Source organism: Octodon degus, unplaced genomic scaffold (assembly GCF_000260255.1).
Source record: "Octodon degus isolate 3935 unplaced genomic scaffold, OctDeg1.0 scaffold00080, whole genome shotgun sequence".
NCBI lineage: Eukaryota > Metazoa > Chordata > Mammalia > Rodentia > Octodontidae > Octodon > Octodon degus.
This window is the reverse complement of record NW_004524656.1, coordinates 6,602,344-6,622,149: the sequence shown is the minus strand read 5'-3', so window position 1 is coordinate 6,622,149 and position 19,806 is coordinate 6,602,344. Positions and strand designations below refer to the sequence as shown.

General features: G+C 38.6%; 1 protein-coding gene across 3 annotated transcripts in view; it reads right to left on the bottom strand.

Annotated features, from left to right (window-relative positions):
- Nucleotides 1–6: 6 nt before the first annotated feature.
- The window catches only part of Ddx6 (DEAD-box helicase 6), a 41,419-nt gene continuing 21,619 nt past the window's right edge, over nt 7–19,806 (bottom strand). For 2 of the 3 annotated variants that reach the window (XM_023721195.1, XM_023721196.1), the window contains exons 6-14: nt 19,656–19,802; nt 17,435–17,529; nt 14,213–14,335; nt 13,450–13,578; nt 11,282–11,398; nt 9,392–9,455; nt 3,824–3,925; nt 2,214–2,418; nt 7–185 (exon numbers count right to left, since the gene is read on the bottom strand). In XM_023721195.1, coding sequence (XP_023576963.1) covers nt 2,243–2,418; nt 3,824–3,925; nt 9,392–9,455; nt 11,282–11,398; nt 13,450–13,578; nt 14,213–14,335; nt 17,435–17,529; nt 19,656–19,802 — 953 coding nt within the window. In that variant the 3' untranslated portion in view covers nt 7–185; nt 2,214–2,242. The remainder of the gene's footprint in view (nt 186–2,213; nt 2,419–3,823; nt 3,926–9,391; nt 9,456–11,281; nt 11,399–13,449; nt 13,579–14,212; nt 14,336–17,434; nt 17,530–19,655; nt 19,803–19,806) is intronic. The other variant, XM_004636440.2, reaches the window with a different exon arrangement.

Sequence of the window (19,806 nt, the reverse complement as noted above, 5' to 3'; positions counted from 1 at the left end):
CAATTGGAACAAAAAAGGTATATTCCTTCTTTTCAGTTTTCTCTTCACCAGTTAAAAAAGAAAAATGTCTGAGCTCTTTAAATCTTCATAGTTTCAAAATAAAAGATGAAAAACCCGCAAAGAGAAGAGCACCCCCCAAAAGATGTGACACAGATCCAAAGGAGCCTTCTGTAGTTTATCAAAGCCTACAGAAAGAAAGAGCAGAGAAACTAAAATTAACAACTGTGAAAGTAATAAAAAAACCCACAATATGTAAGTTTCCACAATCCTCATTCCAAATGTTCTTGTGGTTTCCACTGAGCCTTTATCACTACAGAACCCATTGGTTACAAGTACGGGATTTATTCTACGCATCCCTGTCATAGGATGAGATTCTCAAGTTTTGGGGACTGGTAGCTCTCATTCGTAACAATTTAATCAAGGGGAAAAGTGTTTATCTTACATGAACTAAATGATCTGCCAAAGTATTGGCAAATATATAGCTAGTTCGTCTGAGAGTTATGTATTACATTTAGGAAAAAATGCTAAAAAAAAAAAAATATTAGAAAATTCTTTAAGCTACACTAATAGACCAAGACATTTACTGCAATTTGGAGAGTATCATATATAAATTAAATCAGAATTTTCTTAGGAAAAATTGACATAGCCTATACTGCTTCATATTGAACCTTACTTTGGGCATTTCTGCTTGCTTCCTTTTTAATTTTTGGACTGAACCCTAGGCCTCATGGATGCATCTTACCACTAAGCTGTATTACCATCATCCATCGACAGGGTCTCGCTATGCAGTGCGGGCTGGCCCTGTACTTGTAGTGATCCTATCTCAACCTCCTGAGGTGTGTACCACATAGTTCCCCTTTTGATTTTTTCCTCCTCCGCCCCCAGAACCAGGGATTGAACTCACACCCTTGAGCTTACCAGGGAAGTACTTATTCTACTGAGCCATCTCCCCAGCCCCAAGATAAACTTTTTTTTTTTGGTGGAACTGGGGATTGAACACAGGCCCTTGCACTTGACAGGGAAGCACTTACTCCACTGAGCCATCTCCCCTGCCTACCCCCCTTTGATTTTTTGAGACAGGATTTTATTAAGCTGCCTGGCTGCTCCTGAACTTTAAAGTATCTTGCATGTCTCATTCAGAGTAGCAGGGACCTCCAGGGTGTGTCACTGCTTTCAGTCAGCATTTCTACCCAGAGCCCAAGTGTCCCTAAAATGAACGAAGTGACATATGGTAGACATTTGCACTCCCAGTGACTGAGGAGACTGAGGCAGGATGTAAGCACAACAGACAACTTGGCAAGACCCGGTCTCAAAATAAAAAAAATGGCTGGATCTCCAGTACTATACATTCTCCACTTCCATTATGAAGATGAAGGGAGGCATGTGGAAGTATCAGAGTGGGTACTTACGACAGCATCTTCCTAACCTTACACATTTGTGACTAGGTATGATACGCAATATTATCCAATTTATTAATGCGTCCAATAGCAATTAAGAGTTCTAAAATGAGATGATTTTGGGGGATAAAAGAAAAAAAGGAAGAGCAGGAAGTATTTTTCAGATTCAAAGAATTCAGAGATTCTTTTTTACTTCCATCATTTTGGGAGCTCCAATTTTTCTTAAGTATTGCTCAACTATCACAATAAGCAGGAAATTACATTTCAGAGCATTAACACACACTGGCACCTTGGTCAATAAACTTTCTTTCCAACATTCTATCATAAACTAAATTGGACAAGAAGCAAATCAAGTTCAATGGTTAGGGTCAGTGCTGATTATGGGGAAATCTGATTCAATTCTTGCTGAATTTGGTTTGCAGACATAACTGTTGAAAGCGTTAAGACTGTGAACTGGGGCTAGGGAGACAGCTCAGTAGAATAAACATTTGCCTGGCAAACGCAAGGTCCCGAGTTCAATCCCCAGTATCAGAAAAAAAAAAAAAAAAGATTGTGAACGGAAGTATCGTTTGTGTCCCCTAACGATACCAATCCCTCACCCAAGAGATATCCAGTCACTTATGCTAATGGGCATTTCATCATAATCTGCTATTATATAATGACAGGAAATAGGCTATTCCTCTCCTTTATTTAAAGGTTTCTGATACACGCCTATAATCCCAGTGCTTGGGAGGCTGAAAGCAGAATCACTACACTACAAGTCCAATCTGTGTTGTGGTGAGACTCTGTACTAAATACAAAAAAAGTTTCACTCACTTCACTGTTATCAGGTACATACATGCTTGTTATGGTTTTTCATCTTCTACAGGCTCACTGTGGTATTCTGCCACATACAGACTCTTGTCAATGTTGCTTGGGATGGGTTTAATTTCTGTTCCCAGCTGCTCCTCAATACTTTTCAGGTTGAAGCGATCATCATATGTGATCAAGTTGATGGCTAAGCCAAGATGACCAAAGCGACCTAAAGAAAAATGTGTTTAATACTTTAAAAAAATGAGTTAAATACAAAAATCAACATACATATTCACACCTGTAATTGTCAAAAGTACGTAAAATTAGTATTTCTCTTCAGCACCATCTTAATCATAAGAAAATACTTACAGTCTCCTTATACACAATTACCCTACAGCTTCAGATTCTACAACACAAAAATAGTGCAGGTGGCTTTCTGTATTCACAAGATCTGTATCAATGGATTCAACCAACTACAAGTAGACAATAGTGTATGGAAGAAATTCCTGCTGTACTGAACATGTATGTCTATCTTTTTTGGTCAGTATTTCCTAAAAAATACAGTACAATAACTACAATGATTAGTTCAATAACTTGTTACAAGTACTCTTATTGTTAGTATTATATGTAAGCGTCCACAGACTGATATAGGCAGGGAGTGTTGGAACCAACCTGCTATGGACACTGAGGAACAACTTCTTTTGGTGTGCTGGTAATGGAAACCAAGGCCTTATGCATGTTTAGCAAGTACTCCACCACTGAGTGATATCATTAGCCCTGTTTTACTTTATTCAAATGATAAAATGGATGTCCATTTGTATCAAGTTGCCAAAATACACACAGTCAACAGTTTGAGACCAGCCTAGGCTACATAACCAAATTCTAGGACAGTTTGCACCACACAGTGAGATTGCCACTTAAAAAAAAAAAGAAGAAAAAGTCAGAGCTGGCAAGATATCTCAGTGGAGTAATGAGCACCTGCTAAGGCAAGTGCAGGGACTGGATTCAATCCCTGGCACCCCATGCAACTCCAGCCCTGGCCCTGCCCCCAGGTGCACTGGTATATGCCTGTAATCCCAGCACTGGAGAAACTGAAAACAGGAAGATCACTACGAGTCTGAGCTGCAAAGTGAGACCGTGCACCAAATACCAAAAAAAATTTGGTGCTAATAATTTACTGTTTGCACTAGTATACTGATTTTTAAAAGTATAAAATTTAAGAGTCAAATAAAAAATAAAATAAAATTTAAGGGCCAGCCAAATAGTTCAGCATCTTAAAGCACCAGGGTTCAATCTGCGGTGTGCCAGCCCCACCCCGGGGCGCACTAAGATGTGACTGAGACTGGGTGTGCTGGCGTGTGCCTGTAACCCCAGCACTGGGGAGGCTGAACACAGGAGGATCATTACAAGTCTGATCCATGTAGTGAGACCCAGTAGACCCTGTACTAAACATATTTTTAAAAAATAGGGGCTGGGGAGATGGCTGACTGGAATAAGCACTTCCCCGGCAAGTGCAAGGGCCTGAGTTCAATCCCCGGTTCTGCCAAAAAAATAAAAATAAAAAATAAACAGCACAAAACGTAGTGGTCACACATTTACACAACTTTCACCAAGACTTCCCTTCCCTTCCTTACCTGATCTTCCAATACGGTGAAGATAGGTCTCTGCCAGCTTTGGGAAGTCAAAGTTTATTACCACATTCACAGCTTGTATATCAATACCTCGGGTAAACAGATCTTAAAGAAAAGAAAATTTTCATTAATTTTTAGATTTAAAAGTGCCTTCTGGTACCAAAATACTTTTTTTAAAGTAGGTACTGAACCCAGAGCCTTTGCTACTGAGCTACATCCCCAGGCTTTTAAAAATTGAGTCTGGGGATACAGCTCAGCAACACATCAGTACTGCCCGGCAAGTGCAAGGTCCTGAATTCAGTTCCCAGAACCAAGAAGATAAAATCACAACAAGGCTTGCCAAGTTCCTCAGTGCGGCCTGGACTTTCCATACTCCCACTTCAGCTTCCCAGAATGTTGGAATTACAGGTATGCAGCACTGTACCTGATCAATACTTTAAAAATATCTATTTCTTAGTGTAACCTCAGTTTGCTGATTTCACTCACTCCAATTTGCAAATTACTTTTTTTTTTTTTAAACATTTATTTATTTATTTATTTAGTGTGTGTGTGTGGCCCGCTCAGCCCACCAGGGGGCGGGGCTGGTTGGCATGTGGTGCTGGGGGATTGAACCGCGGTCCCTGATGCTTTGCCAAGCTTGTTCCAAGTAGGTGCTTTAGACCACTGAGCCATCTCGCCAGCCCCCAATTTGCAAATTACTGACATTACCTTTCTTTTATCAGATACAACTTCTGCTCACAAGTAATCTTTTTCAAGCCCTATAATGTTTTAAATAATAACAGAAGATAACTGTACAGATACTGTGATGACAAACTATAAACTCATAAATAACTATGAAGAGTAACTATGAATTTTTAAGTCTATTTTATAATTGTTAAATCAAGATTTATAAGCTAGAACACTTCAAAAAGAGGTAATTTCGCCAATCATTATGCTCTGTTTAGAATTCATTCATCACACTCTGCTAAATGATGTGAAATAAGCCAATACACAAATCCTTTCTCCTCGTTTCTAGCCTCACAATTACCCTACTACTCCAAACTAAAAAACAGAACAAAAACAACAACAAAAACTAGGCTTCCAGGGGCTGGTGAGATGGCTCAGTGGTCTAAAGCACCTACTTAGAACAAGCTAAGCACAGAGACCCCGGTTCAATCCCCCAGCACTACATGCCAGCCAGCCCCGCCCCCTGGTGGGCTGAGTTGGCCACACACACACAAAAAAAATAAATAAGTAAATAAATAAAATAAATAAAATTAAAAAACAAAACAAAACAAAAAAACCCCTAGGCTTCCAGTTGGGCATGGAGGTACATCTCTATACTCCCAGCTTTTGGTATGCAGAGGCAGGATCACTCCAAGTTCAAGGCCCGCATGAACTACGTAACAAGACCCTGTCTCAAAAATGAAAAAAAGGGGCCGGGGAGATGGCTCAGTAGGATAAGCGCTCGACTGGTGAACGCAAGGATTTGATTTCAATTCCCGGATCTGCCAAAAAAAAAAAAAAAAACCCAAAAGAACACAACATTTGAATTATTTACGATTCATACTTCAGTATGTAAATCATTACTTAAGAGTTTGGCCCAAATTAACCACAAAGAATATATGCAGTGTATTATTTGTTGAAACTGTACTTCTGATTTGATTTGACACTGTCTCATTGCTGTTTATCAATAAAACTTTGAAAAAAAAAAAAGTTTGGCCCAAACAAAGTATTATTCCAATACAACCTTGCCCATTCATTTATGTACTAAGGATACTTTTGAGCTACCATGACAGAATTGAGCATATATATATATTTTTTTTTTTTGGTCTTTTTTTTTTTTTTTGCAGAACCGAGGACTGAACTCAGGCCCTTGTACGCTTATTCTACTGAGCCATCTCCCTGGCCCCAAGCATGTGTTAAAAATCACTATAAGGGATATAAACTCTAAAATATTTACTATTTGGCACTTTATATAGAAAAGTGCAAGCTTTGCCTTTATGCTGATCGCTGGTACAGGGAATCGAACTCAGGACCTTGTGCTTGCCAGGCAGGCACTTATGCTGCTGAACTGTATCCCCGTCCCTTATGGTGTCATTTTTTGGTGGTACTAGGGATTGAACTTGGGACCCTTTGCACTTACTCTACTGAGCTATCACCCCAGGCCCCAAATTTTCTTTTTGTATTTTTTTAGGGAAGGGTCTACAGGGTGTTCAGGGTCTCACTACTAGATCGGACTCATAGTGATCTGCCTGTTTACAGCCTCTCAAGAGCTGGGATTACAGGCGTGCACTGCCACACCCAGTCACAATTGCCATCTCAGAGTGCCCTGGGGGTGGGGCTGGCTTTGAACATTTATTTAATGACATGTAACTTCTGAAAAATCAGAATTGAGAAAGAATTACTACTTGAAACTTAGATCTGAGGTCAACATTGAAATGATTAAAAATAAACCTATTAACTAATGTAGTAATTCATATCAAAGTGCAAATTAGTACTGTTAGGCACTAGGAATTTTTCTGAATGCTGGGCATTGAACTGATGGCACCACCTACTTTCTGTGCACATTCTTTCTTTCCTTTCCTTTTCTAAGAGTCCATGTGCATTTACTTATTTATTTTTGTGGAACCGGGGATTGAACTCAGGCCCTTGTGCTTGCCAGGCAAACGCTTATTCTACTGAGCCATCTCCCCAGCCCCTACTTATTTGTTTATTGAAAGGATCTCACTATGCAGCTCAGGCTGGCTTTGAATTAACAGCAATCCTCATGCCTCAGCCTCCTGAGTGCTGGGATTACAGGTAATTGCTATCAAACCCAGCAATTTCCCTTCTTAAAGGATAAAAACTCACTCTCTTATAAAGGACTGTCAGATGACAAATAGCTCTTTTTATTTCCTACACATTTTGAATTTGCACTCAAAAAATATTTTATTAATAAAGTACATCCTTTAGATAATAGGTTCCAAAAATGCAAAGAAAATACGTACCGTTATGTAATAATTACATAAAATATGTATTATGAGTATTTCACAATTTATATGTACATATTTAAAATGTATATAAAATTCAAGGATATTTTCCTAACACCTAGTACAGTTAGTAGAGAATACTTGCTAAATATCAATAAATCTACATGTAAAAGTAACTACAACATGAATTTAAAATTTCATTTATGGGGGGGCCTGCCCCTTAGCTCAGTTCTTTAAGTGGCTGCTTCAACAAAGCAGTCAGGCTCAGGTTGCTGTGGTTCAATCCCCACAAATCAAGCCAGCCAAACCTGCCCTGAAGGCATTCAGAGCCAAAAAATAAATAAATAAAAAAAATAAAATTTCATTTATGGTTAGGATAGATATATAGTTACATTCTCTTAATGAATAAAGGGATTTGTTCTAATAGTTTGTAAATAGGACATCATGTCTGCATCTTGTACAGCAACTAACCATTAGGAAGAATGTATGCAATGTGTTAATTATTGAAATGGTCCTACCAAAAATAAAATGAATAAAAAATTTAAAAATAAAATAAGAATAAAATTTCATTTATAAGGTAGCTCCACCATACAGAATAAAAAAATAGTATTTAAGTAAATATAACGTGCCTGAGGTCAGAAATAAAGATTAGAAAAAGATGAGGATTTAGAACCTAACCTCAAAACTTCTATCTTTTCTTATATCAGATACAGTTTAAGAACTTCAATGTATTCTAGATCAGGCTTGCTAATAAAGTAAAAGAATGTATATGGTCATAGCTCAATTTTAGATGTAGGACACAGAAACAAGGTAAAGTATTTGACTCTTTTTTTCAGTCATTTTCTTTATTTTTTTGGAGCTGGAGATTAAACCCAGACTAGCATAAAAGCTAATCATAAACTCTACCACTGAGCTATACCGCAGCCCTTTGATTCATATGAATTAAAATTTAATTCTAATAAAAAAAATTGAAATTTCCAGAACATTTTAATAAAATCTAGATTTCTGAAATACTTACATGTTCATGTAGATTTAATAATTTTTAACCTATCTTTTTGCTATTAATAAAAATAAAAAGCTATCCAATAGGACAGTTATTCATGTACTATTGTGGTTCAAGCTGCCCAACAGCAAGACATACGAATTATGGGCCTGTTGTAACCTTGTGTAAAATCTTTGTGTTGGGGCTGGAGAGATGGCTCAGTGGTCTAAAGCACCTACTTGGAACAAACTTGGCAAAGCACAGGGACCGCGGTTCGATCCCCCAGCACCACATGCCAGCCAGCCCGCCCCCTGGTGGGCTGAGCTGGCCACACACACACACACACACACACACACAGACACCCACACACAGACACACACACAATGAATAAATAAATAAATAAAATTCTTTAAAAAAAAATAAAAATAAAAAAATAAAATAAAATATTTGTGTTGTGGTTTAATGGGCATATATATGTATGTAAAAATTAACCAAATAACATACGTCAGATTAAATAACTCCAAATTCTCTTCCTACAGAAACCTAGGTTATTAATTTCCTAACAATAAGATTACATTTCCAGTATAGAGATGCAGGGCAATGAATCCATCTGCTTTGTCTGATCTGACCCCATTATTAGACTAGTCTGCTCTTGGAGGAAAAAAAAAGACAACTTTTAAAACATAGGAGGCGGCGACCTGGCGCGGCAGTCTGGGTGCCAGGCCTCGGAGCGCAAGGTCACCGGTTCGCGCCCCCGTCCCGACCGTTTGGGGCCGGGGAGATGCTCAGTAGAATAAGCACTTCCCTGGCAAGTGCGAGGGCCTGAGTTCAATCCCCGGTTCCACCAAAAAAAAAAAAAAAAAAAAAAACCATAGGCAGTGGGCAGGGCAAGATAGCTCAGCAGACTACGAGTGCTGAGGCAAACAAAGGGATGGGGTTCAATCCTTAGCACCACATGTCACACGGGCCCCAACCCCATGCATGCTAAGCTGGCCATGAAGACCAGGTGTGGTGGCGCAAACCTGTAATCTCAGTGCTGGGGAGGCTGAAAACAGGAGATTCCTCAGTTTAGTGAGACCCTGTACCATTATTTTGTATATATAGTCTTAGTAAAACTCACTTGGTGTAGCATGCTCTTTTTTTGTCTTTATGAAACAGGCTGGCCTCAAACTCAATGATCTTTCTGCTTCAGTCTTCAGACAGCCTATGTGGCACTTACTTTATGCTAAAAAAAAAATTCTCAAAACTACTTGAACGCTAGGCATGGTGGAGCATGCCTGTAATCCCATCACTAGGGGAGAGACAGAGTCCAGCCTGGGCTACATACGTTAGCTTAAGGCCAACCTGAACTGCATAGAGACCCTATTTCCAAAAAAAAAAAAAAAAAAAAACAGATAAACAAAAAAAACCCTATTCTAAGAATCAGATTAAGTATGAGTGCAAAAACAAGTCTTCTACAAATCTGGACATGGGGCTCAAATTCAGGAGTTTATGAGGGTTGGTTCAGAAATTCTAAATGCGACAGGAGAGTGTATTGGGCTACAAGGAAAACAACCCCAAAATGGAAGAGAAAACCAATAGGTAACAGAAATTAACAAAAACCAAAAAAAAAACCAAAAAAAAAAAAAAACAACTTACCAGTGCAAACAAGATTGCGGCATAAGCCATTTCGGAAATCATGAAATACACGATTTCGATGTTCCTAGAAAAAAAACCAATATATGCCATTTGATTAAAACCTACACACAGCACAAAATTTTCATTGCTTTTCCTATCCAACCATTTCTTTATAGCCCAAATCTGTCTACACAAATGATACATGATTTTTTTTTTTTTAAGACAGGGTCTCACTATGCAGTCCAGGCTGGCTTTGAGCTTGTTTTACAGCTTAGGGTTGGTCTCTTTAACTCACAATGATCCTCCTGCCTCAGCCACCTGACTGCTTTGGATTACAGGCATGCACCACCACGGCCAGCCCAAATGTAAATTCTTAATCAGTTAATCTACGGAATTTTTTTAATAAATGGTGTCATAGCTTTGAATTATTTTGTTAAAACATGAAATTTAGAGAAATCCTTTATTAAGGCAATAAAAAAAAAATCTGTATTTTAGCTTAGAGGCTATGTATGATAGCAGTAGTTTGACCTTATCCTTAATTTCACTTTCCATGATTTTTCCAGTCAACCTCAGCCTCAAAAAATTACATGGAAAACCCAGAAATAGCTTTTTGGGGGCCAGCTCAGAGGCACTTTAGACTACTGAGCTATCTCACCAACCCCAGGGTCTCACTACAGGAGATTGGACCCATAATGATTCTTCTTGTTTTCAGCCTCCCAAGCACTGGGATTACAGGTGCGCACCACCACACAGTCTCAAACCTCTCAGCATGCCCTGGGGGTGGGGCCGACACAGCAAACCAGGGATCGAACCCATCGAACCCCAGCCCCTGAATCTGCCTAAGCAGGCACTTTAATCTGTTGAGCTACTATCTGGCTGGCCCAGAATTTTTTCTTTTTTTGCGGTACTGGGGATTGAACTCAGGACCCTGAACTTGCCAGGCAAGCACTTATTCTGAGCTATCTCCCTGGCCCGCAGAAATAATTCTTAAGTTAAAATCATGTACACCTTTCTAAGGAGTGCCATGAAATCATGTCTTCCTACCTGCAATGAACCATCCTTTTTCCCACTGCACACTACATTATTTTTTAGCTTTTTTAATTAGCTTAACTCACATGAGTATTAACATGCCTGTTTTAGGTAACCTTCATGTAGCCACAAAGATGAGTCTTATATAGTTGATTACTTAAAATTTTTTAAAAAATCTTTTCTTTATTTAGTGCAGAGTCTCACCATACAGCTTGGACTTGCAGTGCTCCTCCTGTCTCAGCATCCCCAGCACTGAGATTACAGGCATGTGCCACCACGCAGGGTTTCAGTGGCCAGCACAGTACACCCAGTGTTCCCAGGCCGGCATGGCACGTAGTACCAGGGCTTGAACCTGGATCCTTGTGATTGCCAGGCAGGTGTTTAGACCACCGAGCTATCTCCCCAGTCCTAGGATTACTTTTAGAGCAATTATGTTCACTTTATTATAAATAAATCATTCCATATTATTAACAGCTATTAATCTCTTATTGTACCTAATTTATAAATTAAACTTTATCACAGGTGTATATATACAGGGGAAAAAAACCCATCATAAAGGCTCGGTATTTGCAGCTGCAGGCATACATCTGGAATATCTTAGAATGTATCTTCTTTCAATGATACAAAATTTTCACTTTTTGTGTCACTCTACTGATTACAAAGTACACATTCATGTACTGTTTTCAATCTTCCTAACAGGGGGCCGGGGAGATGGCTCAGTGGAATAAGCGCTTGTTTGGCAAGAGCAAGGGCCTGAGTTCAATCCCTGGCTCTGCCAAAAAATCTTCCTAACAAACTTGTAAGGTATAAATATGTACTATTGCCCCTATTTTTAGGGAATTAGCAGAAAGATTTTAAAAATCCAATTCCTTTTCTACTCACCTGCCTCATTTTAGCATGAATATAGAAGCAAGAATAACCCAGTTGAGAAATCTTCTTGGCTAACAATTCAACTCGCTGAGAGGAGTTACAGAAAATAATCGACTGGTTTATCTGAAGCTGAGCACAAGAAAAACAAAAAACAAATCTTTATGTATCTTGCCAAATCTTGAAAATATTAAGTGGTAAACAAGAAATGTTAAAAACATAGTCCATAATCCTGTGGTAGGAGAGATATGGAAGGTTACAAAACCTTTAACTATAATTTAATAGTTACAGATGAAGTATATTTTATTACAGATGCATTTCATAAGGGCCAAAGAATAATATGGCCCAATGAATGAAACAGTTAATTCTCATTATATACGCTGGTATGTTCTATAAAATAAGTCACTATAAACACTGAAGCAGTAATACAGAAATACTGCTTCTAGGATGAAACAGCGTTAGATTTCTGTGAGCTTTTGGCCACAATCCTTCTCATGAACAGATCCATACATACTCTTATGTGTTTCTGTTTTAAGGTATCTTAATACATTCATAGCCTAAACCACTCTGATTCATGTCTGCAAAAAACATACAAAATACATTTTCTGTGCACGGTTCATCAGTTTTGTCCTTAGAAGTAATGAGCGATACTTTTTAACATGATGTATAGGAACCATTTTAAACAGTTAAATCTTCAATAAAAAGCACAAAAATATGAAAAACATGACATCACAACTGTAAAAATAGTACTTGTTTCCTATATGAGAATCAAAGACAAGAAAGTGGAGTATCTTTTTTTTTGGTGGTACCGGGAACTGAACCCAGGACCTTGTGCTTGTCAGGAAAGTGCTTACTCTACTGAGCTCTCTCTCTGACCCCCAGAAATCAGATTATCATCTTCTTTGAACTCAGTAAGTCAGATGAGTCAGAATTTTTATCATATTGCACATGCTGACAAATGACTGAAAATGACAAGTAGGCAGAATAAATACAGAACTGAATAATAAGGTCGAATTCTTTTGTCTTTTTGAAACAGGGTCTCACTATACAATTCACTTGAGCTCACTTTGTAGCCCAGGTGAGTCTCAAACTTGCAAGGATTCTTCCTCCTGCCTCAGCCTCTGAAGTGCTGAGATTACAGGCATGTGCCACCACGCCCGGCTTCAACCTTTTTCTTAAATTAATTTTATTGAGAAACAGCAATGAGACAGTTTCAAAACCAATTAATAGGTCAGTTTCAATAATTAATACACTGCATAGTTATCTTCAATGGTTATTCATAGTACAAAATGCAGACATGATATCCTGTCCAAATACTATTAGTACAAATCTTTCTTCTCATCGAACTAAGAGAAAGTAGCTGTATATCTATCCTAGCTATTTTGTATATACAAATATAAAATGGTCCTTCCTTTGTATCCCTTTTGCTTAGTTTTGTTAGAGACGGGTATTCCACTGCCATTTAAATACTGTAGGTACGTGAATTCAGCAAAATAATCCAATATAGTCCAGTAGTCCATAATAGTAGTAGGTTATCCATAGGATTGGCAATGTCAGAAGCTGTTGACTTGCGCCTTTCACAGCTCAGCATATGTGGCTTCAATCTTAATCTAGGTTAAATTATTTTATTTTTGGGGGGTCTTTTTGGAACAAGGTCTCACGATGCAGTTCAGGCAGGCGCTGAGCTCACTTCATAGCCCAGGCTGGTCCGAAACGCATCTGCCTCAGCCTCTCAAATGCTAGGATTACAGGTGTGCCACACCATGCCCAGCTAGTTAAATTATTTTAGAATAAAATTAAGGTGTCAATCATATAACTAGAGTGACCAGCCAAATAGCTCAGTGGATTAAATCGCCTGCAAGCAGGTGCAGGGCCTGGGAGTTCAATCCCTGAGCCTGCCATGCCAGCCCCACCCTGGGGCGTACTGAGATGGCAATTGAGACTGCATGTGGTGGCGCGTCCATAAATCCAGCTCTTGGGAAGCTGTATACAGGTGGATCACGAGTCTGATCTAGTAGTGAGACCCTGAACACCCTGTAGACCCTTCCTTAAAATACAAAAAATAAACTGAAGCTGCCTTTTAAATACGTATTTTTTAAAACCATAAAGATAAGAAAATCGATATAACAGTCTGTTTTACTGAGATTAAGAAATGAGTGATCAAGCAGGAGAAAACTACTTACCCTGGAGAAAAGCGTGTTGAGGCAGTGTACTTTTTGGCGCTCAGTTACATATGCGTAGTACTGGGTTACTCCCTTCAACGTTAGTTCCTCCATCAGGTTAATCTCATAGGGTTTCTGCAAATGGGAATTCTGAAAAACAGGAGAGGCCTATGCTTAAAGCACAATTTTTTCTATTTTAAGCTCGAAATGGATACATTTTTATCTGATAAACCTGTTGGTTTAAGAGATAGCACCCCTTCAAGATTAACAAGTTATATGAAAACCAAATTACTACTAAGGTGTAAGGTATTAGATTCAGAAATGCAGGTACATTATTTTATGTTTTGTAGGCAGTGTTCTGTAGATGCTTTTAATCAATGTACCCTGCTAGCATCAACTGGCTATGTGATCCTGACACCAAAAGCTAAGCAGAAAACAAAATTTAATCCATTTTATATTGTAGCTTTTTTTTTTTTTTGCGGAACCGTATATTGTAGCTTTTAAAAAGGAATGTGCTTTGTGTGGTGGTAAACACTTGTAATTCTAGCATGTGGAAGGCTGAAGCAGGAGGATCACTGCCAAGTTTGAGGCCAGCCTGGACTACAATCTCAAAAAAAAGTGAATGTATGAACAAATCTTAATTGGCAGCTGAAAAGGAAAAACCCAGAGACATTAAAGTAATTAACACAAAGTTTATGCTCTGATATTGCGATAGAATTAATGGATAAAAGAATACTCATAGACAACAGGATGGTACTGGTTTTAACTACAGATTTACACTTACCATGAATTTTTGCACACTAAGAGGGAAAGTGGCAGAGTATAGTAAAATCTGCCTGTTTTTAGGTAATGTGAGAATAATATCCTCCATTATCTGCACGAAATCCTGTGACAGCAACTTATCTGCCTGTAGCACAAAGACAATTAAAAAACAGTAAAATGTTATCTAAAGTCTTTGGTTAGCATATGAATAAATTATTAAGCAAAAGCCAGTAATATCTATAGAATGATCTTGACTCATAAACAGTATTTGCTTATTTTTTTTTTTCGGAACCGGGGATTGAACTGAAGCCCTTGCGCTTGCCACGGAAGCACTTATTCTACTGAGCCATCACCCCAGCCCTTGACTCATAAACAGTAAATTCACCCCAATAGACAGAATCCAATCTCACGCAGACAAATTCTAATTTGAATGGGGAAAGCTCTTACTACTCATCTTTTAGAGGAAAATAAAAAGCTAGACTATGATGGCGAACCTTTTAGAGCTTTCAATAACCCACATTATCCAAATAGCAGAATGTTTGCCACAGGTCTGTCAATACTGTTCTAGACTCATAAAACCCCTGTTCCTCTAATGGAATTTTTTTTTTCCTTTTTTCCCATAATTTTATTGAAAGAAATGTTTAAGTTTGTTTTTTTGCAGAACCGGGGATTGAACTCAGCCCCTTGCACTTGCCAGGGAAGCGCTTATTCCATTGAGCCATCTCCCCGGCTCACGTCTAATGGAATTTTAATATAATTCCTATTAAAGCTCTGGAGGTTCTGAAGTCCAACTATTTGAGTTGAAATGTCTCCTTCAGGGCTGGGGAGATAGCTCAGTAGAATAAGCACTTGCCTGGCAAGCACAGCGTCCTGAGTTCAATCCTCAGTACCTCATTAAAAAAAGAAAATCAATTTGGGCCAGGGAGATGGCTCAGTAGAATAAGTGCTTCCCTGGCAAGCACAAGGGCCTGAGTTCAATTTCTGGTTCCCCCCTCAAAAAAAGAAATGTCTCCTTCGTTCACTATCTATAGGGGGATGTTACTTAGCCACTTTGTACTTCATTTCCCACAAGTAAAAAATTGGGCTACCTACATACCACAATAATTACTTTATGGGATAACTGTACCTTTCTGGGTACTGGGTTATTGTATAAATTAAATGAAAAACATGTACTTAGTGTTTGCACATACTGATTAATGTTAATTCCTATGGGTTTTTTTCTTTCTTTTGTCTGGCTCAGCCGTTGTGCAAGAGATGGAATCACAGTCTCCTGCACCTGCCTAAGCAAGCTAAATTTTAGACAGCTGAGCTATCTCACCAGCCCAATTCCTGTTATTTAAAGATAAAAGTCTAATCAGAATTAGATTTGACTAATAAACGAGTTATGTGGAAAACCAATCAAATAGGAAAGGACTATATGCCAAAACAAACATTTACAATACTGACAAGCTACACCTTTAAAACACTACTAGATCCTAGGGATATAGCTAAGCTCTTAAAAGGTGCTTATAAACTGGCGAGATAAATACACATAGCATGAGACCAAAAACCAAACAATATATAGTAGTATACATAAAATGAGGCAAGACATACACTTTTTATTTGTCGTTTTGAGACAGGGTCTCATTATGCAGTTCAAGCTGGCCTTGAGCTCACTTTGTAGCCTAGGCTGGTCTCAAACTCTCATCAATTATCCCGCCTTAGCCTCCCTAGTGCTGGGATTACAGGCATGTGCCACCACACTCAGCAAGAGGTATTTGCTTTTAAAAAACCTGTGAATGGGCTGGGGAGATGGCTCAGTGGTCTAAAGCACCTACTTAGAACAAGCTTAGCAAAGCACAGGGACAGCGGTTCAATCCCCCAGCACCACATGCCAGCCAGCCCCGCTCCCTGGTGGGCTGAGCTGGCCACACACACACAAATAAATAAAATAAAATAAAATAAATTTTAAAAACCTGTGAACAGACTTAGATTGAAGTTGGCTTTAAGTCATTCAGAAATTCTTTTTTTTTTTTTTTACAGTTTCAACAAATAATACACTGCATATATTCTTCTTAGTGGTTAATTGCTGTACAAGATGCAGACTTGTGATCCTACTTATAAACACCATTAGAAAAAATCATTCCATTCATTAAGAGAATGCAACTATATATCTATCCCAACCACTTTGAATACACAGATACAAAATGGACATTCATAGTTATACCCCAATTTTTTTTAAGTTCCGTTGTTGAATATTATAGGTGTGTAAACTCAGCAAAACATTCTAAGAGTCCAGTAGCCCACAATAGCATTGGGTCTTCTGTTTAACTGGCAATGTCAGAAATTATTGACCTGAGTCCCTCACAGCTCAACATAACAACATGGCTTTACTTCCTATATTTCCTCTTCATACTTTTCTACTGGATGGTTAAGACCAAGGTAAAGCAGGACCTGTGCAACAAGAGTTGTAGCTTTTTGGTCTGACAAGGTCAGTGAAATGCCCTCAGGATTTATCCTGAGATCCTGTACCTCAGATTGTAGAACCTTTGTCAGTGTCAGCCATGTGGATGAGTCACGGCCAATGCGCTCTCTGTGAAAGCCTGAGAGAGTGTCTTCTCCCCATGTGACTCTCCTTAGGCACACTCTACATCATTGATCACTTTCCTCTTTGGCCCCATTATCTTCTTAATCAGAAAATTTGGGACACTACCGAGGTACACGACGTTACAGTACAAGTTCTCATATGTCCTGAGTCTTAATTGACCTTAGAAGGCTAGGGCCAAAATGTTGGCTTTCCTTGTAGCCCTCCTTTTTCTCTAATTTTGGTCTGCGAACTTAGGTTGTTAACCATCCAGAAGACAAACTTATTGTTATTATCAAACGATTTAGGCTATCAAGCTTAACCTCACCATCTCACTGCATTTCAAACATCTTAGGCATAATAAGGAACAGGTATTTTTCATCAAGTATTGATATGTTGAACCTTAAGTCCCTACATAATATGATAAAGAACATTTAAAAGTTAGATTATATTTTAAAAATAGGATAAAGAATTCTCAGAAATTCTTCAAAAAGTATAAAATTAAAAACTATTTAGCATCCTTAAAGAGAAACATGTTTTATAAAGAAATTAGTTTTAACTGAGCAATTAAATGTTTACTGGAAAGGTATAAACACAAACAGCTTTGGTTCATGCACTGGAAATTGTAACCAAAGCTTAAAATAGGATGGAACAGTATCTTTGCAAATAAAGGGACATTACCTCATCCAATACTATCATCTGGACATGATCAACCTTTGCTACTCCTTTCTTGATAAGATCCAGAATTCTGCCAGGGGTAGCGATTATCACGTGCACTACACAAGATTTAAAAACATATTTTTCTCATTAATTTTAGCCTGGACAAAAGACTATTGAGTCTGTAACAATAATTATTTTTTGCCAGACACTACTGCAAAGGTAATACAAAAAGATACAAAGTATACAGTATACAGTATTTCCTAAGACAGCTAAGGAATATCTGCCGTTCATTTACCTCTTCATGTAGTGGGCTACCGCATCCCAAATTACTTTCTCTAAATAGGGAACATACATGTTTGTGTTAAAACAACCCTAATAAATAACAGAAGCTGCATTAGCCTTCTGACAGTAGAAATGCCTCCAATCTAGAGTAATGGTGTTCAGGAGAGCATACAAAATGATCATTTAAAAACAACTGCTAGGGGGCCGGGGGAGATGGCTCAGTAGAAAAAGCACTTCCCTGGCAAGTGCAAGGGCCTGAGTTCAATCTCTGGTTGGGGGGTGTGGGGATGGGGGAAGCCCTACTTAAAAAACAGCTGCAGTATGCAGGCTGGTGAGATAGCTCAGCAGACTAAAGTGCCTGCTTAGACAAGTGCAAGGACTGCAGTTCAATCCCCCACACCACAGGCCGCTCCAAGGTGATCTGAGCCAGTCACAGAGTTAGGTGTACTGGCATACCCTGTAATACCAGTGCTGGGGAGGCTGAAAACAGGAGGATCACTATGAGTCTGAGCTGCATAGTGAGACCCTGTAACAATTAAACACATTAAAAACAAAACAAAACACCACTGCAGTATACTCTGGGCATGGTGGCACATGCCTATAGTCTCACTTGGGAAGCTGAGAGAGTAGATTACCATGAGTATGAGACCAGTCTGGGCTGTATAGTGAATTGAAGGCCAGCTGAGCTACACAGCAAAATCATGTTTAAAAAAATAAGAAAAATAAAAAATTGCAATTATGTAGTACAAAGATAACAAACTAACCAAATGATACTGATACATAAATATGAGGACAATCTGTATACCTTTACCAAAAGATTGCATTTCTGCTGCCTTTTTATACTTGATATAATACTATGGTGCTCTCTTCATGATAATGAATACAGATGTTTTTACTTCTTCAAGGCTATATAGAAATCCATTTACAATATCACAATATATTTAGCCAACCTCCTGAGACACAGATTCAAATTTTCAATACGAACCACATCACATCAAAAAGCCTTATACATATCTTATATTCACTCATTTTTTCAAGATTCTTAAACATACGCTACCTAAAGCACACTATCCATTTCCCACAACAGAAATCAATTTATACTCCCACATTATAAGACAGTATTTCTACAAATCTTTTTTTGGATACAGGGTCTTGCTACACAATTTACACTCACAGTGCTCCTCCTGTCTCAGGCTCCCTAGTGCTGGGATCACACAAGCTGGTACAACAGGGGCTGAGGGGCCAGCATGGCATGTGATACTGGGGCTCAAATTTGCAACCTCGAGCTTGCCAGGCAGGTGCTTATGTGGCCAAGTTATCTCCCTAGCCTCTATTTCTACAAATTATTATCCATTACTAAAATTTTAATACTAAAACAATACTCAGTTTAAAAAAAATTACTAGTATTTGTTGAATATCCTTTTAATAATTTCTTTCCTTGGTCAATTTTTATTTATTATTTTACTGCAGTATATCTGTTCCTTAATTCCTTTAAATTTGATTAAATTTATTCATACAATTTAGATATATATAATGACAATATTCATTATAGGAATGTTCCCCCTTTTTTGGGGGGGTCTTTTTGAGACAGGGTCTTGCTATGCAGTTCAGGCTGGCCTTGAGCTCACTTTGTAGCCTAGGCTGGTCTCAAACTTGCAATAATCCTCCTGCCTGAGCCTCTCAAGTGCTGAGATTACAGGTATGCACCACCATGCCTGGCCCTAGTGCTTGCCAGGCTGCGCTTATTCTACTGAGCTATCTCCCCTGTTCCTTAATTCTTTTTTTTTGGCGGAAACAGGGATTGAACTCTGGCCCTTGCGCTTGCCAGGGAAGCGCTTATTCCACTGAGCCATCTCCCCAGCCCCTGTTCCTTAATTCGTAAAAACAATTATTACTCCTTTACTAAGAGGAAGAACCTATGACTAAAACCAGACCTACATACACAGCCTTCAGTTCTTACCTGTATCATCAAGCCTCATTATGTCATCCCGTAAATTGGTTCCTCCTGTGGTTGCCATCACTTTGGCCCCTCCCATGTGTTTGCTGACCTGGATGCAAATTTGACTGACCTGTAGAGCAAGTTCTCTAGTAGGAACAATCACCATTGCTGG